Source organism: Lindgomyces ingoldianus, assembly GCF_010093535.1.
Source record: "Lindgomyces ingoldianus strain ATCC 200398 unplaced genomic scaffold BDR25scaffold_48, whole genome shotgun sequence".
In the NCBI taxonomy this organism is placed as follows: Eukaryota; Fungi; Ascomycota; class Dothideomycetes; order Pleosporales; family Lindgomycetaceae; genus Lindgomyces; species Lindgomyces ingoldianus.
The window spans coordinates 57,907-81,962 of NW_022985209.1; the positions used below are offsets into that span (position 1 = coordinate 57,907).

A 24,056-nucleotide genomic window follows, 5' to 3' on the forward strand; every position below is an offset into this window, starting at 1 on the left:
TCTAGAATAACATTAAAAAACTTTAGTAAATTAGTAAAGAAATAAATAAACTAGTAAGCTTTTAATAAAAAGTTATAAGTTTTTACTAAAAAGTAATAGGATCTTAGAACTTTTTCTAACTTATAAACCTTTAGTAAGCTACTAACTATGCTTACTAAATATATAAACTATTAGTAAAGTTAGCTAAACTTTAAAATATCTTAACTAAAAAAATAAGTATTATAGCTAAAAAGACTTTAAGACTAGCTTTTTTAAAGCCTTTTAAAAGTTTATTTAAGAACGTCTACTCTTTTTTTACTAGATACCACCTTTACATGCAGTATAACAAAAAAGCATTTTAGACTAATGCAGAGATAATATCTTAAATAGGACTACACCTAGAAGGTCCCTCTATAATCTAGTTCTAGCTGCACGCAGATAACTAGATAGACTTTAAAGCTAACAGCACAGCACTTACTTCTAAAACTAAAAAAATATTTAGTAGTGTTAAAGCTTTTAAAGACGCTCTTATAGCTATCTATAAAACTATTAACAAACTAAGAATTGCAGCTAATAAATTAGACACTATAATATAAGAAAAAAGCCTAGCCTAGAACTACACAGCACGTTTTAGAGAGCAGCTAGCTATCTGTAGATAGACAGACTAGAAGGCCCTCTGCTGCATGTTTTATAATAAGTTAAGTAATAAGATTAAAAATAAGTTTATACATAATAATAAACTAACTACTTTTAAAAAACTTATTATGTAAGCAACAACCTATAATAATTACTATAAAGAGCATAAAAAAGAAAAATAATAAAAAGAAACTTCTTAGAAACTAAAGTTTATCCTTAAGAAAAAAAAGTCCCCTAGGTATAATAAAAAACTAATAGACCTTAGTTATGCTAAGCATATATAAAGCCCTCTTTTAAAGAAAAGCTAGGTTCTAGAACGCAATAGGCTGCCCTTAATAAAAGAATAATAAAAGTAGCTAGAAAATAAGGCCTACCTAAACTATAAAAAAGTAGGACATTTTTGCTAAAATTGCCTAGACTTTTAAAAAAGGGAGAATAAAAATACTACTATAATAGTAAAAGCTATTACTGCTAAACACAGCCTTATAAAAGAGGAAATATTAAAAAGATTAAATAACAGACTTTACTAGTAATGCAAAGAAAACTATTTTTTAGAAAACTGCTTTAAAAAATATTAGAAAGTAGTTATCTAAAACTTTAGTAGCTTAAATATAGTGTTATAGAACCTTATAATTCTAGAGGGATATAGAGAAGAGACTTAGATCTAAGGATACATTATAAACATTTAGAAAAAAGAGGAACAGTTTCCCCTTTATAACTAGACCTTTAGCACTTTAGCAAGAGAACTCTCTAAACAGTTCTAAAAAATATAAGTGCTAAAAGTGTAGCCTACAACACAACTACTTTAATAAATGCATAGTTATGCTTTACTAGATAAATATTAGTAATAATTACTTTATGTTTAACATAATATAGCAAATAGCTAAAGTTAAATATAACATTATAAATAAAAAGAAATAATAGCAGTTCTTTATTAAAATCTAAGACTAGAAACTAGAAAGACTAGGCAGACCTGCTAGGTTTAAAGTCCTAAAGCTAGTATTAGGAAAACCTAAGACACTGCTTCTAAGCCTTATAATTAGCAGAAAGGCTTTTGTAATATAATAAAGCTATAGTTAGTGTGTACTCTGCAGAAACAACACCTATAGCACTAATAACTGCTAGTAGAAAAGACACCCTGTACAGATAGTACAAACACAGGAGTACCCCTAATAGACTTAAAAGAGCCCCCTTAACACCTTACACAGACCTAATAATTATCTATACCCTTAGTACTAGTGCACGCAACAGTACTGCATTAGACACTAGGACAACAAGCATTAAGCAGGCTAGTAGCCTACATAGGAGAAGAACCACAATAGATGCCTATAGCAGGGAACAGCCTTAGCCTACAAAACTACTAACTGCTATACTTGTGTCAGATTGAAGCACTGTTTCTGGGCTTCCTGAGATGAATGATGGGTTTGGATGTGATGTATGGGATGATGATTGATTGTATTGATGGGATGATCCTTTTTCTGCTCTACTTGTGTTGCTCGGCTTTTTGTTTTGCCGATCCGAGTCCCTCGCGCACTTGCCCCATGCGCGACCAGCTTGCAAAATGCTGCAATTTGCAGCAACATACTGTTCGAGCTTATTGCTCGTACTATGTGGCAGCTTTCGTCAAGCGTTCCTCCTGTCTTGACAGTAGGTGCGCATATCTGACAACTTGCTAAACAGCCCCCTCCTATAAATAGAAGAAATAGGTAAGCTGTAAAGAATAGAATAACTACAGGTTCTACTATTTTTAGTAAAAGGTAGTAAAAAAAGAAGACTATTTAACATTACACTACCCTATAAAAAACTATAAGTGTAAGGCAGCTAACTACTATAACAAGGAGCACTAAATTTATAAGAAAGAAAAGAACAAGTTTAACAACAACTTATAAGATATTAACTTTTACTTTTTAGAAAATAAGAAAGTCCTCTATAACATATTAGCCCTAGTTATAGTAGGATAAGAAGTAGGATAAAGTCTAACTACTACCTTTACATTTAAAGAATGCTTAGGATTAGCCCTTATAAACAGTAGATGCACGTTTACTGCAATAGATAGAAACTAGGTAGAATAACAAAACATTCTATTTTAAATAAAGAAAGACCTATTTAAGGTAACCTTTACTAATACATCTTTAATAGAATATAGTAAAGGATAAATTAACTTAGAAATGTATAAAAAAGACCTTAGAACTCTAAACATAAGAAATTAAAAATCTATAAATATACTCTTGTTAAAAGGTAAGTATAACATAATTTTAAGTTATAACTAGCTTAGAAAACATAACCTTGCTATTAATTAGAGAATAATAACTATAGAAGGTCCTAAAGACTACGCATGTATAACCTAGTTAGCATGCTATAACAACTTATATTTAGTCTATAAATAAGTAAAACAAGGTAGCAGTTACTACCCTAAGAAAAAGAAATTCTAAAAGTTCCCCTATTAAAAACTAAAAGCATAGGTAATAAGACTAATAAAAAAAAAACTTAAAAAAGTCTCTTATAAGAAGATTAAAGCTAATAAAGATGTAAAATAAATTAGAATCTTTAGAATTTAAGAAAAAGGTAGTATTCCTATTAAATATAAAGACTATAAGAATATGTTGAAGACGCCTAACAATCTAGGAGAATTGCCTCTACACTAGCCTTAGGATTACACTATTAACCTAGTAAAAAACTACAATCTAAAAACCTATAAGCTTTGCCCTTTAATAAGAATATAAAAAAAAGCCCTATAGAAATACGTTAACTAAATGTTAGTATAAGGCTACATTTAGAAAAGCTACAGCCTAGTTGCGTTAGCAGTAGTTTTTGTAAAAAAGAAAGAAGGAAAAATCTAAGTCTGTTAGAACTATAGAACTTTAAATAATAACACAATCTAAGACTAATTTCCTCTACTAATTATATAAGATAATATAAACTAACTAAAAGACACCTAGTACTTTATAAAGTTTAATGTACAAGACAGATTTAACAAAATAAAGATAAGAGGGAAAGACAAGTAGCTTATAGTATTCTAGACCCTATAGGGACTTGATAAGCTACTAGTAATGCTGTTTAGCTTAACAAACACCCTAGCAATGTTCTAGTAAATTATTAATATAGCTCTTAACCTATACCTTAATGTCTTTATGTTAGTATACCTAGATAACGTTCTTATCTACTTAAAGGATAGCCTAGAAAATTATGTATAGAAGGTATAAAAAGTCTTAGAAAAACTAAAAAAGTATAGACTTTATCTACAGCTCTCTAAATGTAAATTTTATGTTACTAAAACAAAATATTTAGGATTTATAATTAATAGTAAAGAAATAAAGATTAACTTAGCTAAAATATAAAAAGTACTTAAATAGCTAACGTACCTAACAGGTTAGCCGGCCACACGGGTTGGCTAGCTACTTTTGACAAGCCCCTACTAAAACTACTCTATTCTCTTGCAAAACAGCCTACTTTAGCCTTATATAGAGTAATACAACATAAGATATTATTTAGAGTCTACTTCTACTACTTTTTTACATATACGCAAGTTATGCCTAGTTTAATTGCACTGCCTATATTACCTTTAACTTAGCTTACTTTTTTTAGCGCGCACCTGCGTCTTTAGCTTTTTCCTATTACTACGCGCTTTAAACTTCTTTAAAGCAGTTAGATAAGCTCTATTCTTAACTATTAAAGTCTTTTCTGCTTAAATCTGCTTTATTTTATATAATTTATGTTATATAGTAGCCTTATTTACTGCTTAAAGCTTTATAATCTCCTTTTACACTAATACTAGCGTGTGCGTAATAATTACTGCCCTCTTTAAGACTTTCTTAAAGGCCTTTACTATAAATGTTAGTAAGCTATCTATATGCCTTTAAATTTTTACTTTTATAAGCATTAATTATAACTTAAATTTAAAGATATTGCTTAGAGTTTACAACTGCTAGAGCTTATTATTAATAAGTAGTAGTAGTAATAGAGTACATAACTAGATATTAAAGGCTATTTTAACTTATTCTAGGTTAAATAGAACTAAACTAGCGTCTTAAAACCCTCTTTAGATATTACTAGAATTAATTACTGCATTATAGGCAAGTATAAAGCATAGTAGAAACTTAAGTTTTATTATATAAGTAATCTAGTTATGCATAAGATCTTTAGCTTAGCACCTATACACCTTTTTTAAAAGAGTAAAACAACCTACATTAAAAGGCTATAGAAAGTGTAATAAGTGTAAAGGCATATAGATAGTAATAATTTTATTCTTTTTATAGCTCTTATAGCTATTAATAATAAAAAGCTAATAAGCGCCTATAACTCTTCTCTTTATATACTTATTAAAGTGCTTTAACTACTACAGCCTAAGCTTATTTATTGTCTAGCTGTTTTTAAAGACTATAATAACTTAGTTTTAAAGCAGATTTTTCTTCTTATACTAAGCAAAAAAGTAATAGCAGCCCTTAAAGATAATAAAGAGTAGAATAGCCTACTTTATTATGTTAATACTTTAAATAACTGTTGTTTACTTTTTATTACTTTACTATATTACTTTTAGCTGTCCTTATTTCTCTAAAGTTATAATAACTGCTTTAGTTAATATCTAGCCTATTATAAAGCCTAACTTATTAAAGTTATACATGTTTTTATTCTAGATACTATACTTAGCTTTTATGTTAGCTACTAGGCAAAACTAGCCTTAGATAACCTCTAAATCTTTATAAAGTACTTTTTTATAATTATACTTATAATTAAACTTTATTATAAACTTAAGGCAGTGCTTAACTTATATACTAGGCTAGTTTAAGCTAACCTAGCCTAGATTACACTCTGTGCGTAAGGAATTAGCTATATTAGCTATAGCTGTAAGCCTAAGGGGAAATCTACATGTAATAAGCTTAAGTATATACTTAATAACTACCTTTTTTTTAAGCTTAGTTAGATTCCTTAATTTAAGCTAGCATTCTGCTTCTAAAGGCTGTCTAGCGCGTTAATTACTTAGTGTTATATAAGAGACATTATAGATAGCTGCAGCGTGTTATAAAAAAAGTTTTAAGTTTTATTTAAAAGCCTAAAGAGTAAGCTATATTTAACATTCTTTAGAAGATTTAATCTAGTGTTGTTGTTAAGGCATTATGTAGATAGGTAGAGTGTGGTAGGGGCTTGGCAAAAGTAGCTGGCTAACCTGTGTGGCCGGCCAACCTGTTAGGTACGTTAAAACTTATAACAGTTAAAAAAGTTAAAGAATTCCTTAGATTATTAGGCTATGTTAAGAGAATAATTAAGGACTACTTAAAGATTGCTATACCCCTAATAAATGCTACTACTAAAGAATAAGTAACAGCAAAATTTGTCTAAACCCTACAAATAAATAAGGTGTTTATAACACTAAAACAGGCTATAACAGCTAAACTAGTACTAAGGATGTACAACCTACAACTAGAAACTAAGATCTACACAGATGCATCCTTAGGAGCTAGTAGAGCCACACTTTACTAAAAACAGGAGTATAGGAAATAGCACCTAGTAGCGTACTACTCTGCTAAATTCTTAGGACCTAAAGCAGGCTACAGCATACCTAACAAAGAATTAAAAGCAATATTAAATGCAGTAAGAGTACAGGCAACAGAGCTACACAGGATAGCAAAACCCTTTAACATTATAATAGACTATGCTAACCTAGTTATGTTTTTAACTGTTAAGAAACTCTTACTTATACATGTAAAATAGGCACTAGAGCTGGCCTAATTTAACTGTGTTATTAAGCATGTTCTAGGAGCACAAAATTAGCAGGCTAACGCCCTTAGCTAAAGACTAGATTACTTTAATAAAAAAAGACAAGAACTAAGAAGTTTACTTTTTTTTAAAAAACTAAGAAAAGATAGCTCTATAATAAACTTTAACTTATAAAAGAACTCTGCATGCTTATAGTAAATAAGTATGGATAAAAGAATCTAGTCTATAAATACCACAAATCTCTAATGTTTAGACACCTAGGTATAGGCACCCTCTAGAAGAAACTACAGGCTGCTATACTATAATAAATACTAAAGATAAAGCAACTATGCACTAAGGTGCTTAGAGAATGTAACACCTGCAACAGAAATAACTTATAAAGGCATAAGGCCTATAGATATCTTTAACTAATAAAGGCCTCTAAACAGCTATAGACAATAGTTATAGTAGACTTTATTATAAGACTTCCCCTATCTAAGGAACTAGAAACTAAGAGAATATGTAACATAATTATAGTAACCCTTAATAAGACTACTAAGTACCTGCATATATAGCTGTTAGAGAAGACTATTACAGCTAAAAAATTTATCTACAAATTTAAACAAAATGTTATATTAGTACATAGATGCCCTAAAATTATTATTTTTAATAGAGATAAATTATTTACTAGCAGATTCTAAAAGGCAGTAATAAGGCATCTTAGAATAACGCACAAACTATCTACAGCATACTACCTACAGACAGATGGCTAAACAGAGAGAGTAAATGCTAAAATAGAAAGATACCTAAGGAAGTACGTTTCTTACGCTTAAGATAATTAGGCAAAATAGCTTCTTATAGCACAGCTAGCTATTAACACAGTAGAATTAGCTATAACAAAAGAAACACAATATAAGGCTAATTTTAGTTATAACTTATACTTTACACTATAAGAAAACTAGCCTATAGACCTCTAAAAATTAATAGACTAGTTATTAAATCTAAGAAACATACACTAGAAATTAGTAATTAAAGCTAAATATAGTTAGGAGATAATAAAACAATATGTAAACAAATTATAATAACTAGGACTAAGGATACACCTAGAAGACTATGTGTACTTTAATACTAAGAACCTTAAGATATCTAGACCTTTAAGGAAGCTAGCAGAAAAAAGAATAAGACTATATAGAGTCCTATAAACTTAATAAGACAACTGCAAGCTTAAGCTTCCCCTACACATAAAAATACACCTATAGTTTTATATTTCTAAACTAAAAAAGGCACTTAAGGAAATTCCTCTATCTACGCAAAGATAAAAGAATAGTAAAACTAAGTATAAAGTTAAACACATTATTAGTAATTAAAAAAATAAAAAGAAATTTTTAGTAAAATAAAAAAAGTAGCTTACTAGTAAAAACACATAAAAACTAGCTAAGAACTTAAGAAACACATAGCTATTAGTATAAAAGTACCTCTAGGCTTGTCTAAAAGAAACTAGCTAGGTAATAAAGCACTTATATTAAAAAGAATAGCTATGTTATTACTAAATAGTAGCAGCTTTTAGAGACAAGTCCTAGCTAATAAAGGTTGTAGAAGGGAATAGCCCTTTACTTTAGCTTTAAGAGCCTCTATCTTATCTAAGAAAAAGAAGTCCCTCTTTAAGTATTTTACATGCTAAGCCTCTAATAGATCTAGTAACTTTTAAATATAATCTTATTTAGAACGCTTCCTATCTATTACTGCTAGAATCTCCTCCTGCAGAAGAAGTTACTTCTAGTTTTAAACCTACTGCTTATTAAGCAACACACAGTTCTAAGCTTAAGAAGCCTTAGCAAATTAAAAAAGCTTCTCTCTCTCCTTCTCTAGGCGCTTTTAGGCAGTGTTTAAAATAAAAGCGTTGCGCCTATTATTTTTCTATACACACTCTACACACTTATTTAATAATAAGGTTAACACGTAGGACAACCTTAATAACTAGTAAGCGCTATAGGGTTGCATCTTTATCTAATAAAAAAGATTAAAATAAGAAATAGCGTAGGAGTAATAAGACAAGTAGGACTAACAAGCTATTTAGTTTAAAAAAGAAGGATATAAAGAATGCCCTTAAGCAGGCAGGCACCTACCTTATAAATAAACCCTTACTAACACAGTTGTGTAAGCAGAGCGGCGAGGACGCTGCTAGGGAGGAGGGGCAGCGTGTTACAGTCTACAGTTAGACTAGCGTAACTCTACTAGTAATACTCTACAGTCTTACTAGGTTAGAATAGGGCTTGTTTATAGACTAATTAGAGGACACAGAAGCTGCGCAACTACCTGCAGTAGCAGAGAAGTGCGTCCTCTAGTAAGGGAACAGGACGCAAGTCCTAATAAGTAAAGTAAGTTAGATAAGTTAGCAGAGTAGCTAACTTACAGAAACTTACCTAGCTTGTCTTAGCACCTTTTATATATGTATATAGTCTTTACCTTAAACAACTTTTAGGAGGTGTGTTTAATGTTTAGTTTATTCTTTATATAAACTAAGTAGCATTTAGCTTTCTAAGGAGCTCTAATACTATTTGTATATCTTACACTATATATACCTCTAACCCTGTCTAACAGGACTATTTAACCTGGCCACTATACTGCTGTAAATAGGGCAAACCACAATCTAGTCACTCTACCCTCCTCTATAAGCCTAATAGCCTTTACGTAGGACTGTACACCCTGCTGTTGGCCCCTACTATCCGTCCTATCCCTCCATAGGAACATCATTGACCCGAGTGCTTCCACGAAGCAACGATTGTAACAGACTTCTCCTGTTAAAAGAACTAAAGATAGAAAGAATATGTAATATAATAATAGTAGCTTTTAATAAAACTATAAAGTACTTATATATCTAGCTATTAGAGAAAACTATTACAGCTAAAAAATTTATATATAAGCTTAAATAAAATATAGTGTTAGTGTATAAATGCCTTAAAATTATTATCTTTAATAAAGATAAGTTATTTACTAGTAATTTCTAGAAAGTAGCTATAAGACACCTTAGCATAACACATAAGTTATTTACTGCATACTACTTATAAATAGACAGTTAGACTAAATAAGTAAACACTAAAGTAGAAAAATACTTAAGAAAATATGTTTCCTATAGTTAAGATAACTAGGCAGAATAACTACTAATAGCTTAACTTACTATTAACACAGTAGAATCCACTATAACAAAAGAAACACTATATAAAGCTAACTTTAGCTATAATCCCTATTTTGCGCTGCATAGAAGCTAGCCTACAGATCTGCTAAAATTAATTAATTAGTTATTAAGCTTATAAAGCATATATAAGAGGTTAGCAGTTAAAGCTAAATTTAGTTAAAAAATAATAGAACAATATACAAACAAGGTACAGCAACCTAGACTAGAAATCTGTTCTAGAGACTATGTCTACTTTAAGACAAAGAACCTTAAGATACCTAGACCCTTTAGGAATCTAGCAGAAAAAAGAATAAAGCCCTATAAAGTTCTATAGACTTAATAAGATAACTATAAACTAAAGCTTCCTTTTTATATAAAAATACACCTAAAGTTCTACATTTCTAGGTTAGAAAAAGCACTTTAGGAAATTTCTCTGTCTACATTAAAATAAAAAGAAACAGAAATAGAATATAAAGTAAAATAAATTATTAATAATTAAAGAAACAAAAAAAAGTTTTTAGTAAAATAGAAAAGATAGTTTACTAGTAAGAACACTTAAAAACTAGCTAAAAATCTAAAGAACACGCAGTAGTTAGTACAAGAGTACCTTTAGGCTCTTTTAAAAGAAACTAGCTCGGCAACAAAGCATCTATTTTAAAAAAAGTAGCTATATTATTATTAGATAGTAGCAGCCTTTATAGACAAGTCCTTATTAAAGAAAGCTAAAGAGGTAAACACCTCTCTACCTCTGCTTTAAAGGCTTCTATCTTGTCTAAGAAGAAGAGGTCCCCCTTTAAATACTTTACATAATAAGCCTCTAACAGATCTAGTAATCTTTAAATAGAATCCTGTTTAAAACACTCTTTACCCTTTACTTCTTGTCAGATTGAAGCACTGTTTCTAGGCTTCCTGAGATGAATGATGGGTTTGGATGTGATGTATGGGATGATTGATTGATTGTCTTGATTTATCGATCCTTTTTCTGCTCTACTCGTGTTGCTCGGCTTTTTGTTTTGCCGCTCCGAGTCCCTCGCGCACTTGCCCTATGCGCGACCAGCTTGCAAAATGCTGCAATTTGCTGCAATTTGCTGCAAACTGCTGCAACATGCTGCAAAATGCTGCAATTTGCAGCAACATACTGTTCGAGCTTATTGCTCGTACTATGTAGCAGCTTTCGTCAAGCGTTCCTCCTGTCTTGACAGTAGGTGCGCGTATCTGACACTTCTAATAACTTTTAAAAGTAACAAGCTTACTTTTTATTCAGCTTTTACTTATAAGCTTTTGCAGCTTTAGTAAATTATAAAAGTTTTTCTCTCTCCTTCTTTAACTAGTTTTATGTAGTGTTAGAAACAAAAGCATTACACTTATTATTTTTCTTTACACACTCTACGCACTTGCCTAAGGATAAAGTTAGTACATAAGATAACTCTAATAATTAGTAAGTCTTATAGAGTTTTATCTTTGTCTAATAAAAAGAATTAAAATAAAGGGTAACATAAAGACAGTAGGATAGATAAGACTAGCAAGCTATTTAGTATAAAAAAAATAAACATTACAAATGTAAAGATGGGATGGTAAGTAGCACGGATAGCACTGAGAGCACGCTTTCGGAGAAAGATAGGAGTGTATTGTAAGAGAGACGAATCGCTGCTAAGCTTCGCTTGTCAGGATTCATGCTTATATACGAAGCACAGGTCATACGACCTCCAAACAGGTCAGGTGAGGCCATACTAGCCTGTTCTAGGACATCCGGCCTTACATTATCCCCCCTTATAGTAGTCCTACAACTTAGAGGATAGAACAGATAACAATAGGCCTAAGTAGCATAAAAAAGTGTTACATAATGCCCTAAAAACTTGCTCCTGCCTATTTTAGTTAATTCTATGCAAGTTTATTTAAAAATAACCTAAAGTTATTAAGTAAAGGTAAAGTAAAAGTACAGAGTAAAAGTAAAGGTGAAGTAGCAGTATATCTCACGCTAGTAGAGTAGCGGTTAGGACAGTATATATAGGGTCTAACTGTCCCAGAAGTCTATCTCCTTTACACCCCCGCCCTCTCTACAGGTTAGAATTTAGAAGATTCTAAACCTTTTAAGGTAAGTACATTCTAAGCTACTCTAGCGCAATCTAGCGCAAAGGGGTGCTAACAAGCTTTAATAGTCCCATCCTACCTCACTCGCGCCTGCCTGTTGCCTAATCTGCTCTTAGCTCTTTCCCTTATGCTTAACTTTACTTAACAACCCTAAAATAGACCTCTGCAGCCTACTCTATTGCAATCTAGCTATAGTTTCTCTTAAGAAAAATTAATTAGCCTCTGCTAACATAAACTTACACTCTAACAACTCTTACGTCTAATGCGTTAACAAAATGTCCTACAAGGGCATTATAGATAAAAGTAGTAGCTGTTATATACTTATAGACAACAAGTTATGTTATAGCATAAAAAAAGAGAAAATTAAGTACACTAAGTGTGCTTATTACCTTAAATTTAGTAAGAAGTGCTTTAAGGTGCGTATTTTAGCTCTTTTTAGCATATTTACGCGCAATTTGTCTAGGCTAACCCTAGATAGCTCCCTATTACCTTTAAACCTAAACAACAGGCTTTTAAAGACACTATGTTTAACATTTTAGCCTCTATTAATCTACTTAACCCTACTTAGTTAGCGCAGGCTAACACAACAGTTATGTTATAAGTAAACACTATTATTTAGTTCCTTTAGGCGTAAGTCTTCCTGTTACAGCATAATCTAGCTTAATTAGCCCTATTCTAGCTTTTAATAGTTTATAGTAAAAACAAAATTCTGTACAACAACTATCTGTACACGCACAGTGGCATTATAGGTAAAATTACTAAGACTAGGGTTGTTTTTAAAAAGCGCGCCCACTCTAAAGCTAATATTACTAAGAAAGAGAAGAAAAAGCATAAGGCGCTTAAAAAGGACTCTAATAAGAACAAAGCTGCAATAACTCTATCTAAAAAAGTAAGTGTGTGCTATTCTTAACTATTCTAGCGCTAACTAGCATAATAAAAGAAATATAGTGTTAAAGGTGTCTATATTACTAAAGCTAAGCAACATTATTATGTTAATACTGCTAAAGCTGCTAATGTAATCTGCTGCGTCTCTAAAAAGCATAATAAGGCTAATAATATTAAAAATAAGGCTAGTTAGGATTAAACCTTAGCTAAAAAAAGGTAGCTAACTAGGTATAATAAGAAACATCCTAATAGTTATTCTGCTGTTGTAAATTCACCTACAGAGGACCTTAATGTCTAATCTAGGGCCCCAATGGCACAATCTAGTGTGATCTAGCGCATCCTATAGTAAAAATAGTTAAAAATGCATAGTATAGTGTAGTTTTAAGTTCTTTAGCTTAAGCTTCTTTTTTTTTCTTAATAAAGTTAAATACCTTTACATTATGTCTCTTAGACTTAAAGTATAACTATCTTAGTAGTAATAGATTAATCTACTTCTAGCTTACTTACTTTACAGCTCTTTTATTTTAAAAATTCTAGAATGTTTTACTAGACTTAAACTCTGCCCTTTTTTTACTAGTATAAGTTATTTTAGGCTAGAATGTTTATTTCTTCCACACAATAAATTTCTTAGGGTTAGAATAACCCTCTTCTTAACTCTAGCAAGCTATTCTATGCTAGAACAGCCTTACTTAGTCTAACTAAGAAATCTTAGGTTTAAATAGGCTATATTATTTTTCTATTTTTATAGCGCTATTAAACACCTCTTGTTAAAAAAACCTTAAGTAAAAAAAAAATAAGGTAAAAGTAGCTATACTTAATCTATTAAGTTACTTTCTTTTTTTTAAGAAGTTTAACCTAAACTAGCATAATTTAATCTTTTACTATATATTTTTCTGCTTTTTTAAAACACTTTTAATGTGTTTAAGCTAATGTTAGGTCTAAGTTTTTATAAGTTTTTTTTAAATAAATAACTTTTTTATTTTATAAGATATTTTTATACTCTAACTAAATTCTGTCTTTAGTTAAGTATTTTCTCTACATAGTACACATTATCTTTTATAGCGTGTAGAGTGTCTATAATTAGTTCTAATTATAACTTAAGACGCCCTTTCTAGGTATATAGCTCTAAAAGTAAGACATAGAATACTAGATAAACTTCTCCTAGATTAGGTAAGTCTACTTTATACACCTTTATACTAATCTAGGCTATAACTTTTCTTAGTTCTAAAAACTTCTAGTCTAACTTCTTTTTTAGCCTTATTAATTTTATGTGTTTATTAGAAACTAATACCTTATCTTCTACTTACAGCTATATATGCTTTTATTATTTATCTACATACTTCTTTTAATACGCATTTGCAGCAATAATTTTCTAGCAGCATTCTAACTGTAGAGCAAGTGCTTTTGCGGCAACTCTGTTTACTATGTGCAATTCCCCCTAACCTAGGGGTTCTCTAGGCTAATCTAGCCCTTTTAGGTTTGCTCTGTAGTATGCTTAGAAAAGAGTAACTTCTATAGTTATATGTACGCTATTATTATACATAAACTCTGCTATTAGCAACTACATTACCTAATTATCTTATTCTAGGTAATAGTAACATCTAAAGTACTATTCTAGAGTTTAGTTTTGTCTTTTAGTCTGCCTATTAGTCTTAGGATAGTAGGCTAACAAGAGAATCCTTTACATGCTAAAATAGTAATAAAAACTATTTTAGTACTTTAAGTTTATTATTAGCTTTTAATTAAAAACAATGTTTTTTAAAACTTTATAAAGGTAAATAACTTTTTTTAACTAAACTTTTACTAGGTCTAAAGCCTCCTAATTAGCTCTAGCTAGCATGTAGTAAGCTATCTTAGTAAGACAGTCTACTATTACAAGGATTGCATTATATACTAACCCTAAGTATTTATAAAGGGGCAGCTGTGTTATAAAATCTATTATAACATCCTACTAAGGCCTATTAGGCAGTGGCAAAGGGTGAAGAAGCTTATATAGGCAGTGTTATAAAGCTACTAATTATCTGCACTTTAGGTAATTATTATAGTACACCTTTACATCCTTTCTAAGCCCTTTTTAATTATATTAACATATAATCTTTTTAAGCGTCTTTTTTACACTAAAGTGGCCTACTAATAAGCTATTATAGCACTCCTAGAACGCTTCTGCCTTCTCTTAGTCTGTTGTTAGGGTCTTTTTTCCTATATTAGCTATAGCATGTTATTTTAGCCTATTTTAAGAATAAGTGTTTTTATTAAAGTTCTCTTTCTTTTTTATTTTACTTTTAGTGTTTAATAAGTCTGTTTTGTTATAGTCTTCTTTAATACCTAACATAAAGTCTTTATTATTGTCTTTTTTTAGTTCTTTGCCTATAGCTTTTTTAGGATCTAGCTGTTTTAGCTCTTATTCTCTTTTAAAGTAGTTCTTAGCTAAGCCTAAAAAATTTTAAGAATGTGTAATAGCTATAGCTATTAATTCCTTATTATAATCTTATTAATTTAAAAGGTTGCGCATGTTTATTACATATGCTGCATTTCTCTTCTAGGAAGGCTGTTATAACTCTTTAATATAGTTAGGTCTTCTTAAGGGTCTATCTGCTAGGTTTAGCTTCCCTAAATAGTGTGTAATAATAAAATTATATTCTGTTATCCTTTTATAGGCTTAGACCTGCTAGTAGTTTAAGGTTTTAGTTTTTATAAACTAGCAAAGATTATTATAGTCTGTAAAAAGTTTAAATAGTAGACTCTAAAGGTAATGTTACTAATATGCTAAACTTTTATTAATAGTAAGCAACTTTTTATTATAAGTATTATAATTATACTTAGCTTTGCTTATCTTTTTTAAGAAAAAGCTAATTAGCCTTTATTAAGCCTTTTTAGTCTTATCTAAGACTAATTAGCTTAAAATGCTATAAATTACACTCTTTAAGGTGTTAACTTTTACTTTAGTTTTCCTATTAGCATTAAAATAAGCTAATATAAGAACTTTAAAGAATAAGTTTTAAAGCTTTTAAAAGGCTACTTTACTCTTAGAACTAATATTAAGCTTTTAACTTTTTTCTTACTTTTACTTTTAACTACTCTTTGCTGCGTCTAGGCCCTTTTAGGTTAGCTTAGTAAAAGGTAGGGTAATTAGAGAGAAGTTAGCAATAAACTACTTATAGTAGTTTATAAACTCTATAAAAACATAAATATTTTAAATAGTCTTTAGCATTAGCTACTTTTAGATTATCTTAATTTTTAAAAGGTTAACTTTAACTTCTTCTAGGTAAACTATGTACCTTAAGTACTTAGTCTTTTATGTGTAAAATTTACACTTACTAATTTTTAAAAAAAGCTTTACTTTATATAATTTTTATAGCACTTTCTTAATATAAACAACTTGTTCCTTTTTTATGTTAGAATAGACTAGAATATTGTTAAGGTACATAATACACGTTACATTAACTAACCCTGCTAAGGCCTAGTTAATATAAGCCTAGAAAGCTGTAAGAGCATTAGTAAAACTAAAAGGCATAACTTAGTACTTAAAATAACTATATTAAGTCTAGAATACTATCTTCTACTTATCTTCTTTACAAATACATAATATATAGTACGCATTATAGATATCTAGCTTTATATACTACTTTGCTTTTCTAAGTTTCTTAAAAGATTCTAAGATAAGTAGTAGTAAGTAATAATTTTTTATTATAATTTAGTTTAAGCTTTTATAATATATATAAAGCTTTAACTCTTTATTTTCTTTTTTTATAAATAAGATTAGAGCTTTTATAGAAAACTTAGATCTCTAAATTTACTCTCTCTGCAGATAATTACTAATATATTTATAAAAATGCTGTAACTTATACTCTAATAAGTTATATAGTAGTTAGTAAAGAAGCTTTATCTTTTCCTCTAGCTTAATAGCTAGATCCTGCAGGCTATGTAGTAGTACTTCTAACATTTTATTAGACTTAACTATGTCTGCATATTTTTTATACTCTAGTCTTAACTTAAGCTCTACAGGTCCTAAAGAATCTTTAGTGTTATTAGACAGTACACTGCAGATGTAGACATTTATATTAGAACTTTATATAGTTTGCTTAAACTCTACTGCGTCTTCTAAGGCTACCTTAGCGTACTTTAGCACACTATAGTTCTTTACGCCCCTAAATAATATATGTCTTATATAAAAGTTTAGCTTTAGATTAAACTAATTAACTTAAAGTAAACTTAAATATATTAAGGGTCCCTTTAAGTCTATTACTATAAATAGCACTTTATAAGTCTAAACTTTTTCTTAGAAGTTTATAATCTTTATGTTTATAACTATAAAGCTGTAGACAGCAAAGTCTAATTTATTAGGTGCCTTTAGAAAGACACCTAGTAGGGGCTTAATCTTAAGATCCTGCTTCTTAGCTATTATAGTAGACAGGATGTTTAATTAAGCTTTTTTATTTACTACAGCTTAAAAGTCTTCTAATAACTCTATGCTTACTATTACTAATAATAAAGTTAACTTTTTTAGGTATAATAAGTCTTAAAAGTTTTTAAGCTCCTTTTTATTACTTTTTAAGGTAATATAGGCTAAGAGGAAGAAGCTTAGTTTTTTTAGCCTTACTCTTTTTTTTTCTACTTATTCTTGTTAGACTTATTTTTATTTTTATCCTTTATAAGACAATCTAGGGAAATATAACCTAGCTGCTTATAATTCTAGTAAGTAACTTTTATTTTATTAAATTTTTACTTTTTTTTAGCTTTTTTTTAGCTTAAAGGCTTTTTTTATTTTTTTTTAGGCTTCTTTAGGTCTTTATTAGCTAAAGGTAAAGTAGAACACTTTTATGTTTTTTTTTTTTTTAACTTTAGCTCTTTTCCCTTCTGCAGGCAGTAGTAGGATATGTTACTTTACTTTTTTACCTAAGCTAGCGTCTCTTGCTTACTTTATAGGATATATGTTAGATTACGCTTAATCTTGTTAGATAGTGTGCTACTAAAGTCTACTATTATTCTATCTAGGCTTTTTTTATTAACTTTAGTCTATAATAGCTTAAGGTAGGCTAGAAGTTTAGTTAGAAACTAATTAAGTTATTATTTATAGTTTTTTATAGTGTTATAAGCTACCCTTTTTTATTCTGCTAGAGTACTTAATATATTAAGCATCTTGTTTTTAAGATCTTGCTATGTTAGTAACTATAATAAGTTAATAAGCTTTAAATAAGTGTACTGTGTCTTTTATAGTAATTATAGTGTCTTATTAATATATTATAAGCTAAAAGAGATCTTTTATAATTTTTAAGCAAAGCTTAATAGACTTTTTTAGTAATAGTCTTTATTATCCCTACACTACTAGTTGTAGTCTGCCTTGTTCTTCTTTTTATATTAGTGTAGTAGTTTAGGACGCAGTAGGTTTACTTAGGCTTAAGTAAGTTTTAGTATAATAATATTTAATACCTTAGTTAGCAACTTATTAAGCGTGTCTATATTACTTACTTTAAATTAATAATAAATTTCTATTATCCTAGCTAGTTCTTGCGCTTCCTGCTGCTCTTGCAGCTAGGCGTAGGCTTCTGCTAAAGCCTAATTCGCAGGGGTGGACTGTGCGTTGCTTAGTCCTGCACTAGCCCTTCTAACCCTTTCTAGGCCCTAATCACCTTTTAGATAGCTTAATAAGCCTAATTTATAAAGATTTTTATTATTTTCTTTACTTATCTCTTATTCTGTTCCTCCCTGTGTTAGTGTTAACTTTAGTTAAGTATTACTAAAAGTAGTAGTCTTAGCTAGCTTTTTAAGTAGTCTTTAAGCGCTAGTTGCATTTAATTCTTCTCTAGCGTTTTGCTTTAACACTATTATATAGAAATGTTGCCCTTAAGCAGTATGCTAGCTTGTAGAGCAATTTAAATGTAAAGATAGGATAGTAAGTAGCACAGATAGCACTAAGAGCACGCTTTTAAAGAAAGATAGGAGTGTATTGTAAGAGAGACAGATTGCTGCCAAGCTTCGCTTGTTAGGATTCATGCTTATATACAAAGCACAGGTCATACGACCTCCAAACAGGTCAGGTGAGGCCATACTGGCCCGTTCTGGGACATCCGGCCTTACAACAAACGCCTTTTAGTAGATAAGCGCCTACTTTATAAACAAACTCTTACTAACACAGTTGTGTAAGCAGAGCGGCAAAAACGCTGCTAGAGAGAAGGGGCAGCGGGTTACAGTCTATCGTTAGACTAACATAACCCCACTAATAGTGCTCTATAATCTAGCTAGGTTAGAACAGGGCTTGTGTACAATCTAATTAGAAGATGCAGAAGCAACGCAGCTGCCCACAGTTATAAGAGAATGCATTATCTGATAGGAAGGTAGGCTATAAATTAGCAAGCTTAGTAAGCCTGTTACTATAAGCTTATTAAACTTACACAACTTGTTCTTAGCACCTCTAGACATGTATATAGTTTTAACCTTAAACAACTTTTAAGAAAGCGTATTTAACGTTTAGTTTATTTATTACATAGACTAAGTAGCATTCTAGCTTTACAAAGAGCTGTAATACTATTTATATATCTTGCAACATATATACCTCTAATTCTGTCGAACAGGACTGTTTAACCTAGCTACTATACTGCCGCTATAGGGACAAACCACAATCTAGTCACCCTCCTAAACCCTGTTAGCCCATTAGCCATTACGTAGGACTGTACACCCTACCGTCGGCCCCTACCTCCTGTCCTATCACCCAAGGAATAACATTAACCCAAGTGCTTCCACAAAGCAAGGATTATAACACAAGACTCTGTATAGCCTCAAGCCTTACTATTATTAGAAATAAATTACACTATAATAATTATATATATATAGGTTATTATATATTAACTAAAATTAATAGTTAGTTTAATTAAAAGTATTAACTAGGGTAATAGCTTTACATAAAATTTATTTATAATTGTTACGTTTATTTTACTAGAACTCTACTAGAGTCCTACTAGCCCACCTACAGTTACGTGCTAGGCTGTATATAGCTCTAGTATCCGATTCTTAAGATTCCTTAAGGATTCGTCTTATATATTAATGTAATATATTATTACCTTCTTAGTATTTTATACCTTTTTATCTATAGTATCCTTATATTAATAAATAGATCTTACTTTATTGTAAGGGTATATATGCTATTCTATACACAGAACGACCACTGGTTTACTGTATCCTTTTGCAAGATAGCATACTCATCGAGTGGTGTAGAGCTTGGTTGTGACATTTATATAGTTATTATAGAATTTTAAAAATAAAGCTTATATTAAATAATATTTAGATTTATTTTATATATATTAAAGAATTTTAAATCTTTTATTAGTTTCTAATAACTTTCTAAATTCTAATTTTACTTACTTATTTTAAATTCTTATAAGCTATTAATAATAGGTTTTACTTTTATCTTTCATAAGAATATTTTCTTTAATTAATATAACTAAGTATTTTTAAATTTTTATAAGATTTTCTTTTATTAACTTTTTATTAGTTTACAATTTAAGGAGTCTTATATTAGATAGTTATTTTAAAGAAATAAGGCTTTTAAGATAGGTATCTATAGTTATAATAATTTAAAAGAAGTACTAAGAATATTAAGGATTAGTTAAGTAAGAAGATAGTTATTTTATAGCTATAGTAAGGAGGTATATTTATCTATTACTAATGATTTATTTTTAGTTCTCTGGTATAGATAAGAAGAAAGAATGCGAGGGAAGGGGGGGGTGGGGGGGGGGGGTTCCATTTTCGGGCCCCCGACCCTGAGTAGTTTAATTACAAGGATGTGAGTCCAACAGAGATTATAGAAATAAGTAGTAAGTAGTTTTAAATATTAAAAAATAAGCTAAGTAGTAAAAATTACAGGTCATGTAAGCGGTTGAACAAAGTCAATGTTGTCGCAAGTGTATGGTGAGTTTGCATTGATAAGAAGAATTCAGTCAAGCTTAGCGCAGCGATTAACTCCATGTTCCGGTGGTATCAGAACGCTGTGCGCTGCTACGTCTATCTTTCAGATGTCTCTAAACCTGATAGGGCAGACAGCGAAAAGGTATGGAAAGAAGCCTTTAGGACGAGCCGATGGTTTACCCAAGGCTGGTGGCTTCAAGAGCTCATCGCACCAAGGCTGGTTAACTTCTTCAGCTTAGAAGGCGAGCGACTTAGAAGTAAATCCATGCTTAAGCCTGAGATACATGAGATTACTGGAATTGCGAAGAATGCCCTTCAAGGCGATATATTGTCGAATTTTAGCATTAAAGAGCGGAGGTCCCGGGCCGAGCACCGCAATACCACTATTGAAGAGGATGGAGCCTACTGTTTAATCAGGATCTTCAATGTTTCTATGGCGCTAATCTACAGAGAGAGAAGGGATCAAGCATTCCAGCGACTAGAGGAAGAGATCCACAAGTTGTACAAGGGTAAGATTCTGCCTAGATGTGCTGACAGGAGCGATAACCCTGACCAGCACAGGTGTCGACTTTGAACAATTTGCCGTCAAACTCAACCTTAGATCATTTCCTGAAGCTGCACAATTTGTGGCTACACAATTTGTGGCTAGAGAGCAGGAGCTGTTGAAGATGTATGAGCTGCTTCATGGTCACAACAGCCGAGCGGCAGTCGTCCTTCATGGGCTAGGAGGAATTGGAAAGACTCAGCTGGCAATTGAATACGTCAGACGGCACAAGGAGAAGCACACAGCGATATTCTGGCTAAATGCGAATGATGAAGACTCTCTCCAGCTCAGCTTTCGCGGCATCGCTCAGCAAGTCCTAAAGTACTACCCCTCAACTAGAGTGCTTAGTGGTGTAGACGTAGAAGGCGAGCTCGATCTAGTGGTCAATGGAGTCAAAGCCTGGCTCGATCTCCAGGGAAATACACGTTAGCTAATGATCTATGACAATTACGACAACCCTCGAATTTCCAATCATTCCGACCGTTCGACAGTGGATGTACGTCAATACCTGCCGGAGTGTGATCACGGCTCGATTATCATCACAACGCGTTCAGCGCGAGTTACCCAAGGTCGGCGTCTCCACGTTCAGAAGCTGACAGGCCTCAAGGACGGGCTTAAGATCTTGGCAAACATGTCTAGAAGGGTAGGCATTGAAAGCGGTGTGTGATATGGGTATCAAATGAGTTAGTAAGAGCTGGCAAGGTAGATCCTGATGCAAAAGTGCTCGTCTCGAAACTCGATGGCCTGCCTCTCGCTCTCTCCACGGCTGGGGTTTACCTAGAGCACGTGACCACGAGCTTCGCAGAGTATCTCCAGCTGTATGAGACATCATGATCAAAACTCCAGATGACAACTCTAAAGCTAAGCTCCTATAAAGACCGGTCACTATACACAACATAGCAGGTAACCTATAATTAGATACAAAATTAGAACGCAGCATCAGCCAAGTTGCTTAAGCTGTGGGCCTATTTCAACAAGCAAGACGTGTGGTTTAGACTTCTTCAACATGCATGCTCTATAGACAATAAGTGGATACAGAAGCTTACTAAGGATGAATTAAGTTTCAACAAGGCAGTTCAACTGCTCTGCGAGTACGGTCTAGCTCATCCAGAGCCTTTACTTGGACAGCTGTCTGGATCCGCGGGGTATGGTGTGCATAGTTGTGTGCACTCATGGGCAATATCTGTTTTGAACGGCAAATGGGACGATGGTCTAGCGCGGCTAGCTCTGACTTGTGTGGCATCTGAAGTTCCTGACACGGATGTAGACAAGTGGTGGCTCCTGCAGCGGCGGCTCCTTCAACATGCTGCGAGGCATCAACATTTTATTAGGAACGGCAACCTAGGCATCGAGGGGACTGAATGGGCGCTACACAACCTGGGTATGCTCTATTGGAACCAAGGCAAGCTGGCGGAGGCGGAGGCCATGTACGATCGGGCGCTGCAAGGCAAAGAGGAGGCACTCGGACCGAAGCACACATCGACACTCGATACGGTCAACAACCTAGGCAACCTCTACAAGAACCAAGGCAGGCTGGCGGAGGCGGAGGCCATGTACGATCGGGCGCTGCAAGGCTACGCGGAGGCTATTAGGCCCGAGCTGCTGCTGTCGTATTTGCCAGCGTTGAACACAATGTTCTCCTTCGGTGACCTCTATGTGCGGACAAGTCGTATAGACGCGGCATAGGAAATGTATAGTCGGGCGTTGGCTGGATACACAGTTGTCCAAGGGCCTTCTTCAAAATGGTGCGAGAAGCTTGAGGATCGACTTCAGGGGTTGCAAGTTGTTTCTGCTAAGCTCAATGAAAACCAGGCTGAGTTTACAGAGATCAAAGCGACGAAGTCGTGGTCTCTTAAGCGTATATTCCGCAGGCTAGGAATAGGTTCAGGCGCGAGATAGGTCGTAATAGCAAAATTATATCTTAAATTCTCGTCAGCGCCCTTGTCCAAACCTAAGTAACTATAACCTCACTGTCGGAAACTTGATAAGTAACGTTACAATATCAGAAGGTGATTAAATATATAGTAGGCAACATACGCCAAAATAAGAAATACGTTCTACTACCACATACGCACTACTAGGGCTCTCTAGGGTTCTGTAATAATCTCATTCGTCTCAACCTATCTATCCTTTATCCGCGCAACCTTGGCCCTGGGCTCTGAGAGATCCGTCCTTACCGTAGCAGTCGTCCGCTTCTGGACCCGCTTTCCCCCTCCCGTAGCAGCATCCTCTGCTTCTGGGTTAGCCTTCACAATTTTCTTAGCCTCCCTAGCCGTTTTCTTGGCCGTTTTCTCCGCCTTTGCAGCCTCCTTCACTACATGCTCTGCTCGTGCTTTCTCAAGGTCCTCCTATGTCATCACCTTCGCCTTCCCAAGTATTGCTGACTTGGTCGATCGACGGGCTTTGTCTTCATCGTTCATTTCAGTTAAGAATCTGTTTTAATCATAAAGGAGCGCTTTTTTGGCAAGAAACATCTGAGCAGCATTTGACAACTTTGTTAGAGCCGCTCTTTGCGCTGGTTGCTCGCTTCATCTTTAGGAACGTGCTTAATCATATCAAGTAGCGACTTCAAAGCCTCTCCTGATACTAGTGTAACAGGCGTTAGTAATTCTGTGTAGTGCCAGCAAGTGCCCGCTATTACTTCGTTAGCTTTCAAAATGGTTTGCTAGGTAGGTAGTTTTAGTATATCAACAAGAACTCTGTCAGGGTTGAACAGGAATAACCCGCTTCCTCTCCATCCTGCGAGAATATTCCTTTTAGTTAAAGCCGCCTCTCTTGAAGGGCCGTAAAAATAAGTAAAATGCTGCTTGCCAATTGTATTAACGCCTTCTAAGGGGAAAATCCTTGCGCATATAGCTTAAGTATGTTCTTAATAATTACCTACTCTTTATTATTACTTATCTTTTATAAGTTAGCTATAAAATTAACTTATAAAGACTATCTAGTATATTAGCTATTTATTATCTTTTACAGAACTAGATACATAGCTGTAGCATATTACTTTAAGAGTGTTATGTCTTATGTAAACACTTAGAGTGTAAGCTATATCTAACATTCTTTTAGCACGTCTAAGTAGTGTTATTAGGAATGCATTAGTATAAAAAAGGTAGTTTAGTAGGGTCTTTGTAAAAGTAAGCAACCTAGGTAAGC

General features: G+C 32.4%; 1 protein-coding gene across 1 annotated transcript; it reads left to right on the forward strand.

The window, feature by feature from the left end:
* Window positions 1-20,346: 20,346 nt before the first annotated feature.
* Window positions 20,347-23,695, forward strand: BDR25DRAFT_361884 (uncharacterized protein; the record flags this gene model as incomplete). The annotated part of the gene is made up of 12 exons (XM_033696504.1): window positions 20,347-20,365; window positions 20,395-20,871; window positions 20,924-21,331; window positions 21,398-21,569; window positions 21,628-21,724; window positions 21,855-22,562; window positions 22,593-22,788; window positions 22,896-22,915; window positions 22,998-23,294; window positions 23,332-23,465; window positions 23,535-23,566; window positions 23,613-23,695. 12 exons carry the CDS (start codon window positions 20,347-20,349, stop codon window positions 23,693-23,695), a joined length of 2,643 nt encoding a protein of 880 aa, XP_033540986.1.
* Between the last annotated feature and the right edge of the window lie 361 nt (window positions 23,696-24,056).